The sequence below is a fragment of the Crocuta crocuta genome, unplaced genomic scaffold, assembly GCF_008692635.1.
Source record: "Crocuta crocuta isolate KB4526 unplaced genomic scaffold, BGI_CrCroc_1.0 scaffold9, whole genome shotgun sequence".
Taxonomy (NCBI): Eukaryota; Metazoa; Chordata; class Mammalia; order Carnivora; family Hyaenidae; genus Crocuta; species Crocuta crocuta.
This window is the reverse complement of record NW_027551567.1, coordinates 828002-847178: the sequence shown is the minus strand read 5'-3', so window position 1 is coordinate 847178 and position 19177 is coordinate 828002. Positions and strand designations below refer to the sequence as shown.

Genomic DNA, 19177 nt, shown 5'->3' with positions numbered 1-19177 from the left:
GACTTACAGAAACAACTGCTTTCATAAATTTTAAGAATGAGCACTGTGTACAAAAACAGGAGGATGCTGCATGCAGAGCTGAGAAATTACTTTGTGAAGTAACTTAAGTCTCTGCAACAAATTCATTTATTTAATGAATTGAGAATTAATGCACTAAAAAAAATCCTTTAAAAATTTTTTTTAATGTTTTATTTATTTCTGAGAGACAGAGACAGCATGGACAGAGGAGGGTCAGAGAGAGAGACGGAGATACAGAATCTGAAGCAAGCACCAGGGTCTGAGCTAGCTGTCAGCACAGAGCCTCAAGCAGGGCTTGAACCCACAAGCTTTGAGATCATGACCTGAGCCAAAGTTAGACACCCAACCAACTGAGCCACCCAGGTGCCCCTAAAAAAATCCCTTTAGAAAGTTGGTCATTTTCTACCTTTTCATTGAGAGGCATAGCACCTTTCTTTTATTTATTTAGACCTATACTTTCCCTGCGGCACAGTATGGGACATTTGTACATTCTGTAATTTTTTAATCTTAAATTTTCTTCTCCCATTCATTCTTTTTTTTTTTTTTCATTAAAGGTCATTCATTTTTATTTTATTTATTTATTTATTTTTTTTACAAATAGTTTGTCGTCAAATTAGTTTCCACATAACACTCAGTGCTCATCCCCACAAGTGTCCTCCTCCATGCCCATCCCTCCTCCCCCCCACATCCATCAGTCCTCAGTTTTTGTCAGCATTCAAGAGTCTCTCATGGTTTGCCTCTCTCCCTTTCCCCCACCATTTCCCCCCTTCTTCTCCCCCTTGTTCCTCCGTCAAGTTCCTCCTAATCCTCCTATACGTGCAAACGTATGATATTTGTCCTTCTCTGCCTGACTTATTTCGCTCAGCATAACACCCTCAAGGTCCATCCGTGTTGCTACACATGGCCAGATTTCATTGTTTCTCATTGCCATGTAGTATTCCATTCTCCCATTCATTCTTTTGATGGATAGAGCTACTCTACTATCAAAGCAGAAGAAATTTCTAACTTAGTGATAAGATCTTCTTTTCAATATCTGGCAAGATAAAATTTAATTTAATTTGCAAACTTAAAAGTTATAAGCAGTGAAAATTATGGATAACAAATCTATAGTAAGCAGATTACACTGCAAAATTTATAGGATCACTAAATCAGCAAAATAAACAGCCCAAACCCACAAAAAACCCACTGTAACAATGAACAATTATAACAATGACAGCTACACATGTACTTACCATATGTATTACACATGCACTAAGCACACTGAAAGCATTAAAATGATATTACAATCTAACGTGGGCTAAACGTGGTGACATCTTTCAGAAATGAAGAAGTCTAGCTTAATAGTATGAGTTTTGTTACTTTAAATATTAAAAGGAGAATTAGGAGGAATTTAACGGAAGACCATGGAGGAGAAGAAGGAGAAAAAAAGTGGGGGAGAGGAGGGAGGCAAACCATGAGAGACTCTTGAATGAGGAGAACAAACTGAGGGCAGATGGGTGGGGGGGAGTGAAGGGGAGTTATGGGCATGGAGGAGGGTGCTTGTGGGGATGAGCACTGGGTGTTATATGGAAACCAACTTGACAAACTATTTGTAAAAAAAAAAATAAAAAATAAAAAGAATATTTAAATAATAAAAATAAATAAATAAACATTAAAAGGAGAATTAGGAGGAACTTAACGGAAGACCATCGGGGAGAAGAAGGGGAAAAATAGTGGGGGAGAGGGAGGGAGGCAAACCATGAGAGACTCTTGAATGAGGAGAACAAACTGAGGGCTGATGGTGTGGGGGGGAGTGGAAGGGGGATGATGGGCATTGAGGAGGGCACTTGTGGGGATGAGCACTGAGTGTTATATGGAAACCAACTTGACAATAAACTATTTTTATAAATAAATAAATAAAATTTAAAAGTAACTTTTATTTCTGGGCTCTTTTGTATAAACAAATCTTTTTGCTTTCCATACTATAGTAATACTATGTTATTTTAACACAAAAACATATTTTAAATAGTTTAAAACCACGTATTCTGTATATGAACTTAAAAATATGAGGCATTATTTAATTTTGTATCATTTAACATTTGCTGGTCCATTTGCTTTTTGAATTTTAGGGCAAAATAGGTCCACTCAAGTGACCATGTACACAGCAAATTTCTCTTTCTCTCACATGGCTGTAAACAAAGAAACAAAAATCTTTAAATTCATCAAAAATAAAAGAAATGTCATAAACAAAACATGATTATTAAACCTATCTATATTATACAGACACTCATACTTCCTAAATTCAAATCACACACCTTCGGTTCAACTTTTCTCATTTAACAGATAGCCTGATGTTTTCATACAGAAACCTACCATGAAATTTATAGATCACTCTCTTTAAGAACTTGAGTGAGATACGGAGATGTAAAAGAAAGTCAACAGGGGTGCCTTGGTGGCTCAGTCACTTAAGCGTCCGACTCTTGACTTTGGCTCAGGTCATGATCTCATTGTTTCTTGAGATTGGGCCCTGTGTCCAGCTCAGTGCTGACATCATGAAGCCTGCTTAGGATACTCTTTCTACCCCTCTCTTTATCCCTCCCCCCACTTGTTCTCCCTCTCAAAATAAATAAACTTAAAAAAAGAAAGTAAACATAAGCTTTTTCTTTACTTGTCTTAGTATCCTATTTCTGCCAAATTACTTGTATTCCAAAAGGCATGCTCATTTAGACTTTAGACTGTCAATTTTTAATTGCTAGGAAACCAATACAAAAGTACAGTTGAGTCTGTTATTCCTGGTAATTTTGTTCTATAAAGTTTCTGTGAAGACTGTATTAGTGAATGCTGAATCATTTGCTCATAGGGGCAATCAGAGTTAGGTTCCTGTGAGCCTCTTAATGTCAACTGGTCAATACATAACCTTGTTTTATATGTGTTTCTGTTTAAAACACCTTATTTAATATATATTGTGGATTCTTAATATTGAACTCATGGAATTGCACTATAAATCATACCTGAATAAAGATTAGCTAACATGCATTTTTTTCTCTTTAAGACATATGAGTCTTATTATACTTAGAAACACTAGAACACTTCAATGCTGCTCTTGGAGGCCATCTTAAACAATAAAATCACCAACAAAAAGCACATAAAAATTTTTTTAAAATGTGGCACTATGTAGATCATAAAAAAACCCAGTATGAGAGCTGAAATAAGAAGGTGGTGTGTTGTCTTGTTCCTCAGCTGGGAACACGTGTTGGATGACTCACAATTTTGCCCCGCTCCATACATGATCACAAATAACCATGAAAGCGCCAAGAATACTGATTTTAGGGTAACAAATAGGTTATTTTTACAGTTGCAACAGAATATGAAAATGAGGCTTGACTGAACATATGCTTGAAATTGCCTTGAACATTGCTAGACAATATAAATCTTACTATGATCTAGGGCTGTATTTATTTACTACCTCCATAGACTTTAGTACAGCACCCATGAATACTGGATTTATACACGGATTACTTTTATAAATACAGTATAATACGTAAACGTACTTTCCTTATTATCTTAATAAATTTTCTTTTCTCAGCTTATTTTATTGTAAGAATACATTATATGATACATAAATAAAATATGTGTGCTAATCAAGTGTTTATGTTATTACTAAGGCTTTTGGTCAACAGTAGACTATTAGTAGTTATATTTGGGGAAGTCACAAGTTACATGTGGATTTCCAACTGCATGGGGCAATTAGTGTCACTAAACTCCACATTGTTCAAGGGTTAACTGTATATGCTTTATACAGTTTATATGTACTATGCAGAAGTAAAACCATGGAGACAGGGTAAAACCATAAATACATATAGAATGTACACGGAGTAAGAAGGCAGATTATCAATCATAACATGCTTTTGTCACTTTACCTTCAAAAACTTCAGGTGCCATCCAAGCAGCACTGCCTTTGTTATTGGTCATGTGTGTCTGAATGTCACAGGCTGTACCAAAGTCACAGATTTTTAAAACTGTCCCCCCTGCAACCAGCAGCAAGCTGTTTACAAAAAACAAAAACAAAGTTTACAAGACCAGTACTTGATTCCTACAAAAAAGATGTTTGTGGAAATAGAAAGCATTAAGCAAAATGTCACTATTCAACATCTGCCAAATGCTTCCTGGTCACTCTAAAAGCTTAATGGTTCAGAGGAATATTAGCAAAAATTAACTTAACCTTGACCTTAACCTAGTTCTATTAGGGAAACTGCTAGACCCACATTTTGATGCTTCCATCTCTATCTCCATAATCTTTCCTAAGCATCTCTCTGGGCCAAGAAAAACACATGGGGTTTTACAAAGTTCTAAGTCAACACTATGGTTTCTGGAAATGAAAGCGGTTGGATTTCAATACCTTCATAAATTACTTGCCCCCTAAACTTAATCTATCTGTTGCAGCATTTTTCAAGCTGCAGGCAGAAACCCAGTCATAAAATCTAGATCATAAAATCTAGACTAGAGATCTGGAAACCTGGGTTACAAAATTGATTCAGCAGACTATGACAGCATTTTAAAAAACAGAATAGAAAATATCAAAGTGCATCACAACTAGTAAGATTAAATATTGTTTCATGTATGTTGTTGCTGTTTTATACACCTTAATATGTACACATGACAGACTTATCAAGTATGTCTTACTGTGGAACATGGTCCAAATATGTAGAGACTTGTTTTGTTCTTATTGATCTTATGGTGAACAGAAATGAGTCTTTAGTTTAGCCTAATGTATCCAGACTGTTCACTGACCCTATTTCCTTTCCCTCCTGGGCAAAAAAGATTACATTTTTTAGATTTCTGAGCAGTTAGATGTGGCTGTTCATCCATTCTAGCCAATGGATTGTGGGTAAAAGTTATGTACTTCACTTTCGAGCCTGGCCATAAAAATCTCCCACATACAAAAATACTCCTTTTCCTCTCCTCGTATGCTACTGCATGCAGAGGATTTTGAATTACAAGACAGAAGTCTGAGATTCTGAGCCACCATCTGAAAAACTGCTCACTTATCAAAAACATTCTTTTTGGACTTCATATGAGTAAAGGAATAAAAAACTATTTTGTAAAGCCATGAGATTTTAAAGCTCATCTATTACAACAGTGCCACTCTAACCAATACAAGAAAATGGCATAGAAGTGGATGGCGCAGGGGTGCTTGGGTGGCTCAGTTAGTTGAACATTCGACTTTGGCTCAGGTTGTCGTCTCGCAGTTTGTGAGTTCAAGCCCCACACTGGGCTCACTGCTGTCAGTGCATAGTCTGCTTTAAATCTTCTGTCTCCCTGTCTCTCTGCCCCTCCCCAACTTGTGCTTCCTTGCTCTCTCAAAAATAAACATAAAAAAAAGAAGTGGGTGGTATTGTAACAAAAATCTAATATACTGTATTTAATATAAGCTTAGTAGGCAGCAAGAAAGCTAAAATTGGAGGCTGGAAAGATCCATGTAATGACATGGCAAAACATTTGGTAAAATCAGTCTGCTATGATATTTGTGGTCCTAAAGGACTGTAAAAGCTGATTGCTTCTAGATTCCAAACAGAAGGAAATAAGACTGACAAAGGCCCATGAAGACTCAGTACTGCAGCAAAGAACAAAGTAAGAGAGGGTACTTCCCAATGAAACTTAATGGCTTCAAGGTGTCTCTATTCAGCTGAGAAAAGCTAATGTGGCCAGAAATGAAGTAAACCAGGTTCAAGATTTTGTCTAAGAAAGAAATCTGGTAATAGTCATAGGTACATGAAACTGGAACCACAGAGATCACAAGCCTACTTTTGAAGACGTTAATATTGCCAAAGGAACAAGTTTCTAATGAAAAGTTTGATGGTTATAAGTCTTAACAACAATCCTCAAGACCCCAGATCTACATAAGCAGAGTGTAGCGTATGTAAACTATACAGCTTCTGAGGACAGTATATGCCAACACCCACGCCTGACATGGTATGAAAATGCACAAGGAGACTAGAAAAGAGTAAAACTTAGAGTCATGAGCAATGGATAAAGGAGTTCTTTCCAAGGTAAAAATCAAGGTCTGATCAAGGCCACTCTCACAAATCCAGGGCAGGGGAACAGACCAGTAACTGCTGTATGCCTCCATGCTTCTCTTTTGTCAGTGGAAGCTTTGACTGATTATTGTTTTTCTGCCATTATGTATTGTGTGAGTTGGGAGAAAGAGGTGGAGAGGTGACAGATAAACTTGTCCTTTTAATTCCTTTCCAAATGACTTTAAGGGGCAACACCTAGACCAGATGGAGAGCAAGGCATGTCATCCTGAGATCCTGGACTGTGAACTAGATGGTGGCTGGAAGAGCCTTTGGGATGTTTGACTGGCAATGAACAGTGACTGGTTCTAACCTGTGGTTAGAGCAGTAAATACTTCAGGTAACCAGGACTGGCCAGCTTCTTATAAAAGCCATTCTCTAATTCCTCTGGGGCACACAAGACTTTTCTGATCCTCTAGATGTAGCTAAGACTGAGCTGTAGCCATTGACAAGTGGGTAGAGGTAGGGTTACTTCTAGGTGTGGCTCAAAAAAATCTCTCATGTGATCTCCATTCTCTTTCTTTATCTGCTGGCTGACTGCCTAAGTTCCCAGAGTCCTGGAGGATAGCAGACATACAAGATGGAGGGAGCCTCTCTGGGTCCTTGAATGACCATACGGAAGACCATCTGCCAAACAAGAACACCGGTTTTGGATTTCACATGCACAAACAATACATTTCTACTGTGATAAGCCCAGTATGAGCTACAGCAGCTTGTGTTAAAACAACTAATATTCCCAGCTATTATGATTCCAAACACCCTGATACTCAGAGTCTTAAGCTTTTTATATCCCAATGTAACTTGTTAGTCCTATACGAACTGAAATATACAAGGCATTTTGAAAGTGTAAAAAGAACTATGGACGTAAAAGACTATTTTTATTAGATTATTAAAAAGAGCTAACTAAACATTTAAAAAATATGTAAATCACTCTCATTCTTACCTAAAAGACTTACGGTCATGTGGGTTAATCTTTGGACAGTAGAAATAATTCTTTATTTTGAATCCCTTTCTTACAGGCAAAAATATATTTTTGTTTTATATGGCCAACATTCATTTTAATGTTTACTCCTTTTGTTTCACCATTCCTTCTTGAACCTTATACTTGTCTGTGTAATCATTTTCCTTCTTTCCCAAATACCTTCAATTAAGGTCCACGTATGGTAAATTCTCTCAGGTTTTGTATCAAAATGTCTTTAACTTGCACCCTTCTCCTTAAAAATAATTTAGGGCAGGTACACAATTCTGGGTAGGTAACTATTTTTTCTCAGCTCTGTGAAGTTATGATTCTAGTTTTCTAGCTTCCGTTAATGGTACTGGAAACTATATTTCAGTCCACCAGTCAATCCTTTGTAATCTCTTTTCTGATTAGCTGATTTAAAAATCTCCCCTTTGTTTTTGTTGTTCTGTGGCCTCCTTAAGGTGTGTCACAGGGTAGACTTCTTTTCATTTATCCCATTTAGAATTCCTTTGTCCAGAAAATTCCTGGCTAAACCTCTTAAATTATAATCTCTCCGCATCCTATTTTCTTCTACCAGAGTTCTGCCTTCTTAGTCATGTCTTTCCTTTTACCTATATTCCTTAACCTACCATTTTTCTCATTTATTTCTTTTGCATATATATCTGGGTAACTGCAGATATATCTTACAGCTCACTAATTCTCTTGTCACCTATTTCAGATCTATTTAAATTTTTTAATTATTCCTAAATGTTGTATTTAGTTCTTTTGGCCATTTTGAATAGTTTTACTCCTTGCACATTTTAATTCTTTCTTTTTTTTTGTTACCATAATTATTTTATATTCCATATTGATAAGTCCAAATATCTGAAATTTGAGGGCTTAATTCTGCTTTGTGTTATTTCTACAGACTTTCAAGATAATTTGAATGTTTACGGGTGCGGTAAATTTTTCTTTTTTTGAGAGCGAGAGAGAGCACAACACATGTGAGCATAAGCAGGGAAAAGAGCAGAGAGAGGAAAAAGGAGAATCTTAAGCAGGTTCCATGTTCAGCATGTACCCTGACACAAGGTTTAATCCCACAACCCATGGATCCTGACCTGAGCCAAAATCAAGAGTCGGATGCTGAACCATCAGAGTCAAGCAGGTGCCCCACAGGTGTGGCTTTATATGTGATCAATTTTAATCTGCAATAATTAACAGCCTGGACTGAAAGGATAGGACTTTAAAATGAAGTTTCAGTTACTAGTAGATGCCCTCCCTTGGGACACTACCCTTGGGATTGGACACCACCAATCCCAAAACTTTTAACCTGTCTTGTTGGGATTTTTCTTGATTGTGCAAGAAGGGCAAATTCAAACTCACAACACCATGAAGGGAGACAGCTCTGTTAAGAAATAAGTCTGCCTAGTCAGAAAACTGACTTTTTTCCTAGCCTACTTTTAAGTTGTTCTCTCCAAAGATAGTGAATTTATAAAGAAGTCTCAGTTGTACTACTTCACCTGGTGCAGAACAAAAGACCGTCTCCAGTTACATAAGAGCCATTAAAACTGGAGACTATATTTTTTTATACTGAAAGAAGCTCACAGCAGAGTCCTTGGCTTCAATGCTTGGTTCAATTCTCTCAGGATTCAGTTCTCTCCATCTTTTTCCCTGATGATTTCCCTTATCTTCTTGTGAGATGACCTATGCATGTGAAGAGATACCTGTTGTAATATGTAGTAGCTCTGGGTGTTTGCTGTTGGATGATTTTTCAGTTGATCTGGTTTGCCATATTGCTGGAGGGTCAAAATTCTAACATGTGAGCATAAGAATCCAAGCCACATTTCTATACAATTTCTATCAGCACACATAAGTTGTCAGGATTTAAATGGATAGCTTTAAAGGCTTCACTTTATGTGTTTTTCAAACTAGGGTATGAAACCTTGCAGGTACATCAGTGTATGCTAGGATAAGTGGGAGGGAGCCTACAGAGCCCCAGGATAAAGCTAGCACTTCTCCCTGGACCGTCACTTTTACAAAGCTGTATTTCTAACATCCTAACATTGACTTTAAAACAAACTACACAATATATCTAGTTGAATGTAAAATTTGCATGCAATTATTCCTTAAGTAGGCTTACTGGGCTCTGTACCTATTAGAACTACTGAGGTTATATCATTACTTTGTTCTGGGGGGTGGGGAAGTTTGAGAAGCACCAATTTTAGGGAATTAAAAACTATATAGAATCTCAAAACGTCAAGTGATTCAGTAGCACTGTATTTTCTAAAAACAATATATAAATCAAGTCTTCCAAGTCTAAGATGGCTTATAAGAACAGGCACAGTTTCAAATACTTATTTAAGAAGTAATACGATATACTGTTATCTATTAAAAATAAAGGGATAAATATCTGAATATACTGATACGAAAAGCTGTCCATGTAAGTGGGGAAAAAAACACATCATATATAAATCATACATGCTTAAAAAATGAAACAAGATAGAGGTTACCTTTGAGGAGTAGAAACAGGAAGAAGGAAAATACTGCTTTATAGTTTTCTGTGCTATTTGAATTTGTTTTTAATCATGAATATATTATTTGAAAATAACATATGATTTAATTAAAGAACAAAGGTAAAACAAACCAATATAGAAGAAAAAAATGATCCTTATTTTAAATGTCTTTATTATTCAAGAAACTTTTTTTAAAACATTTATTCATTTTTAAGAGACAGAGAGCGAGTGGGAGAGGGGCAGAGAGAGAGGGAGCCACAGAATCCGAAGCAGGCTCCAGACTGAGCTGTCAGGACACAGTCTGACATGGGGCTCAAACCTATAAACCACGAGATCATGATTTGAGCTGAAGTCAGATGCTTAACCTACTCAGCTACCCAAGCACTTCTTAAATGTCCTTATTTTTAACATACTTCTAAAAAAGTTTTTATGTTTTGAATGTATGTGCAGGAGGAATGTAACTTTATTACAGTTAAAATGACCTAACGAAAGATTTCCAAAAAGTTTTCTGGACTTAAGATTCTGACTTTCCTAAGCGCTGTATTAACCAAGTACAATCACCAAACAGCATATCTTACTTAGGTTTTCCTCTTGGTGGCAAACAGAAAATAAGGATAATCTATACCACCACACTGTAGTAATACTCAACACCAGAAATAGAGTTCATTCAAATTATAAATTTTATAAATTCTTTGTATATAACTTTTTACTACAATTCTAACTGGAGAGATTATTAACAAATTAGTTTCTTTTCAGTCCAACATAACTAGGATAAACCAGATAAACTACTGTATACATCTCCATGAGGTCACAAATACTTCTATGCTAACTGAAGTGGAAAGAATGCTAAATGCAATTTACCTTTATATTTACTTCAACAGAAAGTCTCCTGTTTTACTGTTCTTTTTCCACCTTTACTCTTTACCCAAGAACTCTAACTGGTTTTCCTTGTTTCATATTGGTATATCAAGATAATTTATTCTGAATGACTTTTATATTATTATTATTACAATTAGTACTCCTTTACTCATGACATTTTGATAGGTCATCAGCCATGACCATGACATTCAAAGTTCACTGAAATATGAACCTAAGTGGTCTTTGCAGGCTTACATTCATTCACACAACTGGGACCAAAAACACATTTTTATTTCTGAAGTATTACAGAAATGAACCTGCAGAAGATTCATAAAATAGGGGTACAAACACAAGTCAATATTATATAAAAATACCTAACCAAATCATCAGGTGCCATTTTTTAAAAGTTTACTTATTTTGAGAGAGAGAGAGAGAGAGAGAGAGAGAGAGAAGCAGAAAGAGGGTGAGAGAGAATCCCAAGCAGATTCCATGCGGTCAGTGCAGATGTGCTGTCTGATGTGGGGCTTGAACTCACGAACCAATGAGACGAGGACCTGAGCCGAAATCGAGTAAGGATGCTTATCTGACTGAGCCACCCATTCTGTGGAACTCCTCTCAATCACAGAATAAACAGTTTTCCAGCAATAATAATATAGCAACTGGACTTGTAGAATTATTTATGTAAGCATAGCCATTCCAAAGAATTTTCTTTTCCACGGTACGTTCTGAAAAATCAATTCTAACTCTAAAGCCCAACTGGTGCACTGAGTGCCCCAAAGACAATCTGGAGTATTATAGGATAAGTACAATCAGAAGGATGACCAAGAGGAGTGAACGACCTAGGCCAGGCTTTTTGCAAGTATATTGATGGTATTTAAGGCAAAAGGAAAAGTTCCTATATACAAATGACTTTAGTAGGACATATTCAGTCTAGGTAGGTTGGTTAAATACACCTAACATTTATGGATTCATGGGGTATGGGTAGATGGAGAATGAAGGCAGTCACTTAAGTTGTATAATTATGGAATAGAAAAGATATTAGAAAACTGAAAGGACTTACTTTTGCAAGATATTTTCATGTATATTGTTGTTATTCCAAAGCCAAAAAATGCCCTAATAGAAGAAAAGGGATATTTTTGGAAGTTTCATCTGATGGTTTCTGGCTCCTGAGCTGATGCTTGTCCGTATCCTATGAATTATTAGTCAATTTGTTGCTAGATAAGAGCTATGATTCTCAGGAGTCTGTTTAGATAATTCAGCTGTTTGTTAATTAAGAGAGGAAAAAGGGGATTAATCTTCATAAACAGAAAAAAAAAAAAGAGACAAAGTAATTTCTTCTTCACTAGCCAAGACAGGTAGCGAAGGTAATAGCCTCAGGAGTCAAGTTAAAAAAACAAAAGTGTCATGAATCTGGGTCTTAAACATTATTTGACCAGGGATCTGGGTAAAGAGAAATCAGTTTAAGCCTGGGAGTAGAAATAAGGTACACTAGTGAGAACAAGTGATTCCAAGAGCTGAAACCTACGTAGAATGTATCTGATTAGACAAGAGAGTGACAAGTTGTACTCAGAAGGGGCACTTTAATGCTTTAAACCTGCATCAAGAGAACGGAATACTTGAAACTGATTTCCTAGGGGAAACCTCTTATATGAGGACTGATGTGGTAGTTGTTGGGTTGGGGGGAAGAAAGGACAGCATGTTGAGACTTTTTTACTCTGTCACAAGTGGATAAAGAAGAAAAAATATCAGAGAGAACAGGGGACAATACCACATGTATGTTTTCTTTAACCGAATACCTATATACATAACCCCCACCCCACCCCAAAGTTTCAGCCTTTAAAATATTTATTCAGGGAATTGTGATCCTAGGATCCTCAATATGGGGAAATCCAGAAGGATTTTTAATTTCCTAGGATCCTAAATATGGAGAAATCCAGAGTATTTTCAATTTCTACCCAGATGCCAGAAACTTTTTTTTGCCTTCCTCTAAAAGGACAAATAATAACCATTTTGTAAATTTGTGTAAAATGTCTACTATGTGTGGACACTATGCTTGCTGTTAGGGATACAGTGGGGAACAAGAAACACTTATCTCTAATCTCAGGGAACTGTCTAGGGGCAATGATATACACAGCTGGCACAAAATAAAAAAGCTAACCAATTCTCGAAGTATGCTAATTCATAGCAAGAATTATTAAAAATAAAAATTCAACTAAAATTAAAATCCTACTAAAGACATTTTAAAATGAAAGCTTAGATAAATAACTAAAAAATGAAGATGAGTTAAAAATAAACACTCTCAAACAAGCCAAAGGGAAGAAAAAAGAGAAAATCATGTGCAACAATGAGCTTGAATCACGAAGTTGGTGGGGTAATGGAGAGAAAGAAATAGAGCGAGACAGCACACTATTAGAACTTACTTTGGTGGTTTCAGGTCCCTGTGAATTAGAGCTTTGGGTTGCATGCTGTGAAGATAAGCCACTCCTTGGGAACACTGTAAACACCAACTCATTGCGTGGGCAGCAGTGTAATATGGCAATGGTTCAGCCCCATGCAGCACTGCAAAAGAAAGGCACAAACTAAAAAGAACTTTATTGCATATTACAAAAGACACAAGATGAATGGAAGCACTATCGGAACACATGACCAGGTCTTTTTCTATATATGTTCCCATCAATCCTGCTTTTAATTATTTTCTAAATATAAAGATAGAAATATCTAAAAATTTCAAATGGATAAATACCACTTAAGTATCTAAAATCTAACAGTACTTCTAGTAAAGGTTATATATACACTCTATCTAGCAAAATCAATACATATTACCACTTTTCTACATTGATAGATACTATCTTTCCGACACTAATATAAATTGTAAAAAATATGATGGCATACTACTGTAAGAGAGATATAGAGAAGTAGTGCAGAAGGAAATTAAACAATCTGTATCAAGATGTTTACAATTATGCTTTCTACAACAGGTAAAAACTAGAAACAGTTCAACTAAATAAAATAATGGAGTATGAGATACCCATTAACAACGATGAACACATGGGCAGTAAATATAAATAAAGGTTTAAATAAAATATTAATTTAAAAAATAAAATGCAACAATTTATTTTATATAAATGCAACAATATATTTATTCTATGGCTGGTGTTTTGCAGAAGTGAAAAAGTTAGCTCTGTTCTATAAAAATAACTAAATGACACAGTGTCATTCATTGTTACAATTAAAATGTTCTGTGAAGTGAGTTTTCACAATTTTATTTTTCTAAAGAGAGCAAATTATGCAGAATGAAATGGAAGTATGGTAAAAGAGTTCTCAAATGAGAGGCTCAAAGCTAAGAGAGGGCAAAAAGTTAAACATTAAAAGGATAAAGATATTTTAAAATCCGTTTAAAAAGCAATTTTACCTTACTTAAATGCTTTTAGTATTATGAAAAGTATCATCAATTGAAAAGATTGATACACTGAGACTTCTAAATTCCACATACTAATGCTGTAGCATTTCATCTTTTTCATTTCTAATCTTCAGCAGATTTTTTTAAAATTACTTCCTTTTGGGATTCTGAGGGTAAATCGTATACGAAGATCTCTTCAATGGTTTTATTCTACCAGAGAAAGACAGGTCTAATGGCACTCACCATTATATAAAGAGCCCCCTTCAGCATATTCCATCACAAGACACACCTAAAAGAAACATGTCAGAATAATTAACTGCAGTGCTGTGGCATCTTAGGTGACTCAGGAAAGGTGGTTCAGTTTAATCTTTAATTTTATAAATGCATTAAAAATTATTCTTTTGGTCTCTAATATGATTTGTATTAAAGGAAAGAAAAGGGGACCTAAGACTTTGTCTTATATACAAGGGACCACTGTCTAAGAGTGGAGATGATGTAAACACATAATCACAAGATCTCTGAGAACTTTCTCCAGTGCCAAGTAGATGCTGTCACAGGATGTTATAAACCTCATAAGAGGATGAGGTTACTGCATGAGACCACCTAACATAACTCCTCCAATATACTGTGTTGTTAAAAGACTAGAAACAAATACATGAAGTGCAATTTTCTTGAAATAATCTAACAGATCAAAATAGCTTCATGAACTACATCCCTGTAAACATTTACCATGTCAGTGCTTATAGATGGGTGACAATGAAAAAGTGACAAACTTACTGGATTCAAGCAGGCTCCATATAGCTTTACAATATTAGGATGATTCACACGGGATAACTGTCGAAGCTGTAACAAATTAAGGTTTCTTTTAAAAGGTGCTAACTTAAGAGAAACTGATTTTACAGCATCATTATAATTTCATGATTGTACAAAATATTAATCATTCAACAATCATTATTCACTATGTAAGCAGGCACTGTGGTCATAAATGCCTGCCCAGGATGGCAAAGATTTCCTGCCCTAGAGCTCTCACACTTTAGTTGAGAGATGAACATATAAACAGATAATTAAGGTAACGTGCAAAGTGCTGTAACAGGAGTTATGAACAAGTCACGGTAAGTACAAATAAGAATAAACTTTGCCAAGAAATGTTAGGACACCATCCCAGACATAGCACTGAGCTGAGTTACTGAAGCCGTAAGAAGCCATGTCACTGTCATCATCTTTATAACTATGGCTGAATAGTCTATCTACTCTGTGTTGGGCCCTGAGGGAGGTACTTTATAGATACCATATAATTCTCACAACTCTGCAAGGTAGGTATTGTCATTTCTACCTTAAAAGAAGGGGGACCTTTAAGATAGAGCTCAGAGAAGGTTAAGTGAGCTGCTAAATATCCTTCAGCTAGGAAGTGGTATAGCCAGGGTTTGAACTTTGGTTTATCTGACTTAAAATCTGCACTCTTGTGCTATGCGTACTGTCTTACTGCCTTCTTCTACTTCTTGAATTAATTCCCTCCTCTGCATTCCCACTACCATTGCCTTAGTAACATGAACTGCTGCAGTAATTGCTATGTGTTCTTCTAGCGGTTCTCCCTACTTCTAGCTTTACTCCTCCCCAATCCAATGAATCACACTGAAGTCAGTGAGAGGCTTGGCTATACTGTTTCTCTGGCTCTACATCTCAAACATCTGCTTATGTGTCCCTCAAAACTGCATCTTACTTTCATTCTTCTCCTCTCTTTTCTGTCTTTTCCCTCCTCTTCCTCTTCTTATTATTTACATTATACTGCTGGCTCATATGAAGTCCAACAAGACAAATCTTTTCACTGTATGCTACTAGAAAGCTGTATTTTTCTACAGTCAACATTTGTGTATTTTCAGTCCTAACACAAGAATTAATTTCACTATTTATTACATTCATTTATTATAAATACATATTTATTGTATTTCATCTTCTTAAGGTTCAGCACTGAGCTTCAGATAGCAGATTATGTAAGCATTTATTCCAGCTCCCTCCCCAAATCCCACTTAGACATTAAAGGCATTTTTTCAAGATACTCAGAAGCATAAAGAGAATATGAAATGAGAAGACAACACACATTTTTGAAGTTGGAAAGCATATAATCAGCAGTAATGGGCATAGCAGATCTAAAAAAAAAAAAAAGAAGAAGAAAGAAAAGATAAAAAATGAGAAGCTGTGAGATTTATCTCATAAAATGTCCAAAGGGTTGGGAGTGGTGGTAGTACCAGGTCCCTATGCAAATAAGGTTATAAAGGGACTGGTTGAAAGGGACAGTATAACAGAGAGACTGGTTGAAAGGTAGACCAAAGATTCCCTCCCTTCCTGACTTCAAACAGCTTAGTGACTGCCTCTTTATCATTCCAAAGATTAGAGGTTGTTTCTTTGATATAACAAAGAGTCTCTGGATTGGGGGATACCAAACCAAAGTTAGGAATGAGCTCAAAGTAGTTGCCTCTGAGAAGCAAAAAATCTGATGGGAGGGGGTAAAGGGGCTAAAAAATTTCAAAATAAGAATATGTGGAGGACTATTTGAATTACATGTATATATAATCTTGATAAAAAAATTTTTTTATCCAAACTATTGTAATCTTTGAGTCTTGATTCTTGGTGTTTAACACATATGCTTTTACCCAATTTTGTGAAAGTGCCAATGCACTTTTAGACCTTATCCAAACCATAAACAAAAATCATGAGTAAGGCAAGGCTGAAGCCAGACTCTTGGAGCATACTACTAGAGATCATGTTTTCTTCATGATGACCCCAACTATCAGCATTTGCCAACTCATTCAATTTACAAAAATCCACTTCATCATATCCCAACTAGATTCTCATTCTCCATGTTATACGTTTAAAAATATCATAAAGTATATTTTGAAATTATAATTAAATACAATCACAAACATAAATTTAGAAAGGTTTGTAAGATAAAGACCATTTATTCATTGGCCAATAAGGTTAAAAAGTGGTAAAACCACGGATTTTTTTTTTTAAGTTTATTTTTGAGAGAGAGAGAGAGAGAGAGAGAGAGAGAGAGAGGCAGAAGAGAGCTGTGCACAAGAGTTGGAGAGGGTCAGACAGAGAAAGAATCCAAGCAGGCTCTGCGAGAACAGCTCAAAGCCTGACGTGGGGCTCTAACCCACAAACCATGAGATCATGACCTGGGCAGAAATCAGACCCTTCACCAATTGAGCCACCCCTGATTTAATGAACTATTATAATCTAATATACAAAACAGTACAAAATTAATAAAGAATAAATCTGACAAGAGCATAATCTCAATTACTGAATTCTCCTTCATCATCAAATCTGTAAGAGAATAGTGTAGATTTTCATGCTAAATGTGAAATAATCAAATTTGAAATCATTTCCCTGTAAAATGATCTCATTTGAATTTCTAAAAATATTCAGTCAAAAATGAATGCATAAAATTTCCCTTAATTCTAGATAATGGGAGAAAATATCATTTCTTTTCTATTTTAAAATTTAAATTCTGTGCCCTGAAATAGATCTGAATTACACGGATGAGACTATATTTTAATACAGGGATGATTCATTTATGTAGTTAAGAGTCTCTTCCCTCAGTTTTTAATCAAAATTAAGAGTGTGAATGAAAAATATTTCTATGGCATTATCTTTGGTTCTACCAAATTGCTGAGGTTCAAGTATACACAGAAGTGACAACCGAGAAACAACTTTTTTCATAATATTAAATTCATAGAGTATCTTAGGTAAAGAATTACATAATGGAAATAACATCTCAACTTACCTCTACAATAAAAGCTTTCCTCTCAGATTCACTTTCTATTTGTTTAATAGCAACATCTTTTGCTCTCCACTTAGCTTTGCAGACTACTCCAAAGGCTCCTCTTCCAACAACCTGAGTTAAAACAAAAGCAACAAAACATACAAAAACACCCATGAGAATCAGAAATAAATAGATCCAGCCCAACATATAACACTGAAACTGAGTTGAAAGATTTATTAAAGATTTTAGAAATCATCACTCTCTGGATTTTCTACTGAGCATGTATGAAATTTCATGAAGTGAGAAAATAATGAACTTGTCTCTATCTTTTGAAAGTTTATGGTGTAGACAGCTCTTCATTGTCAAGTAAAACCAAAACAATAAAAAAGACTCCTGGAACAAGAAAAAAAACAAAAAAGAAAAAGAAAACAGACAAGATGAATGAGAGGAGAGAAGATGGTTTTGGAAAAGAAAAATAAAAAGCAGGACATATAATCAATTTTTAAGCTATCATATTTATGAAATTAAAAATAGCTTTTGAATAATTCAGAAGGGGTATGAAACAGAGGGAAAAGGATAAAAATACAGATGATAAAAGACTGGTCACTGTGAAGGTAGACAAAACATAGTATTACCTACACAATGGAATACACTTATCAAGAGAAAGAAATGAACTGCTGATGGATAAATGCTACAACATGGATGAACCTCAAAATTACTGTGCTAAATGAAAGAAGCTAAACACAAGAGACCACATGCGATGATTTCACTATATAAAATGTTCAGAAAAAGTAAATCCATAGAGATAGAAAGTGGATCAGTGGTTGCCTAGAACTGAAAGTAAAAATTGGGATTAACTGTAAATTGGTAGGAGGAATATTGCCAAGGGTGAAAATGTTTGAAAACTGATTGATAATGATGGTGACATAACTTGGCAGATTTGTATAAATGACTGAATACTTCAAATGGGTGAATTGTATAATATGTAAAATATCTCATTAAAGTTTTTTTTTAAGTTATAAAAATTGGCCACGAATTTTATTATTGTTGATAGCTAACTGATAGGTATCACATGGATTCATTAGTCTCTCATGCTATTTGTTTTACTTTTACAAATGTTTGAAAATTGCCATAATATAAAAACAGAAGAATAGCTTTTGAAACTTGTTAAGATTTTATCATTTTAAAGGACCTTAGTTAAGTGCCATCTACTCCAATTTTTCAGCTTTCAATGTATCTAAGTACTTTGTGTCAATGCTTTTTCTTTAAGTGAAATATCTACCTGTCTGTACATCTCTCATTTATGATCCACTTTCTATGTACTGCTTTCCTACATTACCTCATTTACACAACCATAGGAGGCAGGTACTAATGTTATTCTTATTTTATACATAAAGCACCTAGCTTTTAAGAAGTAAACTAACTTGCTCAAGATTATATTAGTAAAAATCAAGTACAGTTTGATGCCAGAGAGGTTAACACCAGAAGGTGAGGGATCCTAACACGTACACATACAACTCTATTCTATGCCAGAATAGAGGGGCAGAGAGAGAGGAGACCTAGAATCTGAAGCAGTCTCCAGGTTCTGAGCTGTCAATACAGAGCCCTACATAGGGCTCAAACCCACGG

General features: G+C 35.4%; 1 protein-coding gene across 2 annotated transcripts in view; it reads right to left on the bottom strand.

Annotated features, from left to right (window-relative positions):
* The window catches only part of MAP3K7 (mitogen-activated protein kinase kinase kinase 7), a 74480-nt gene that overhangs the window by 42437 nt on the left and 12866 nt on the right, over nt 1–19177 (bottom strand). For both annotated transcript variants that reach the window (XM_077750253.1, XM_077750255.1), the window contains exons 2-6: nt 17570–17680; nt 14560–14625; nt 14026–14071; nt 12803–12941; nt 3918–4042 (exon numbers count right to left, since the gene is read on the bottom strand). In XM_077750253.1, the coding sequence (XP_077606379.1) occupies nt 3918–4042; nt 12803–12941; nt 14026–14071; nt 14560–14625; nt 17570–17680 (487 nt within the window). The remainder of the gene's footprint in view (nt 1–3917; nt 4043–12802; nt 12942–14025; nt 14072–14559; nt 14626–17569; nt 17681–19177) is intronic.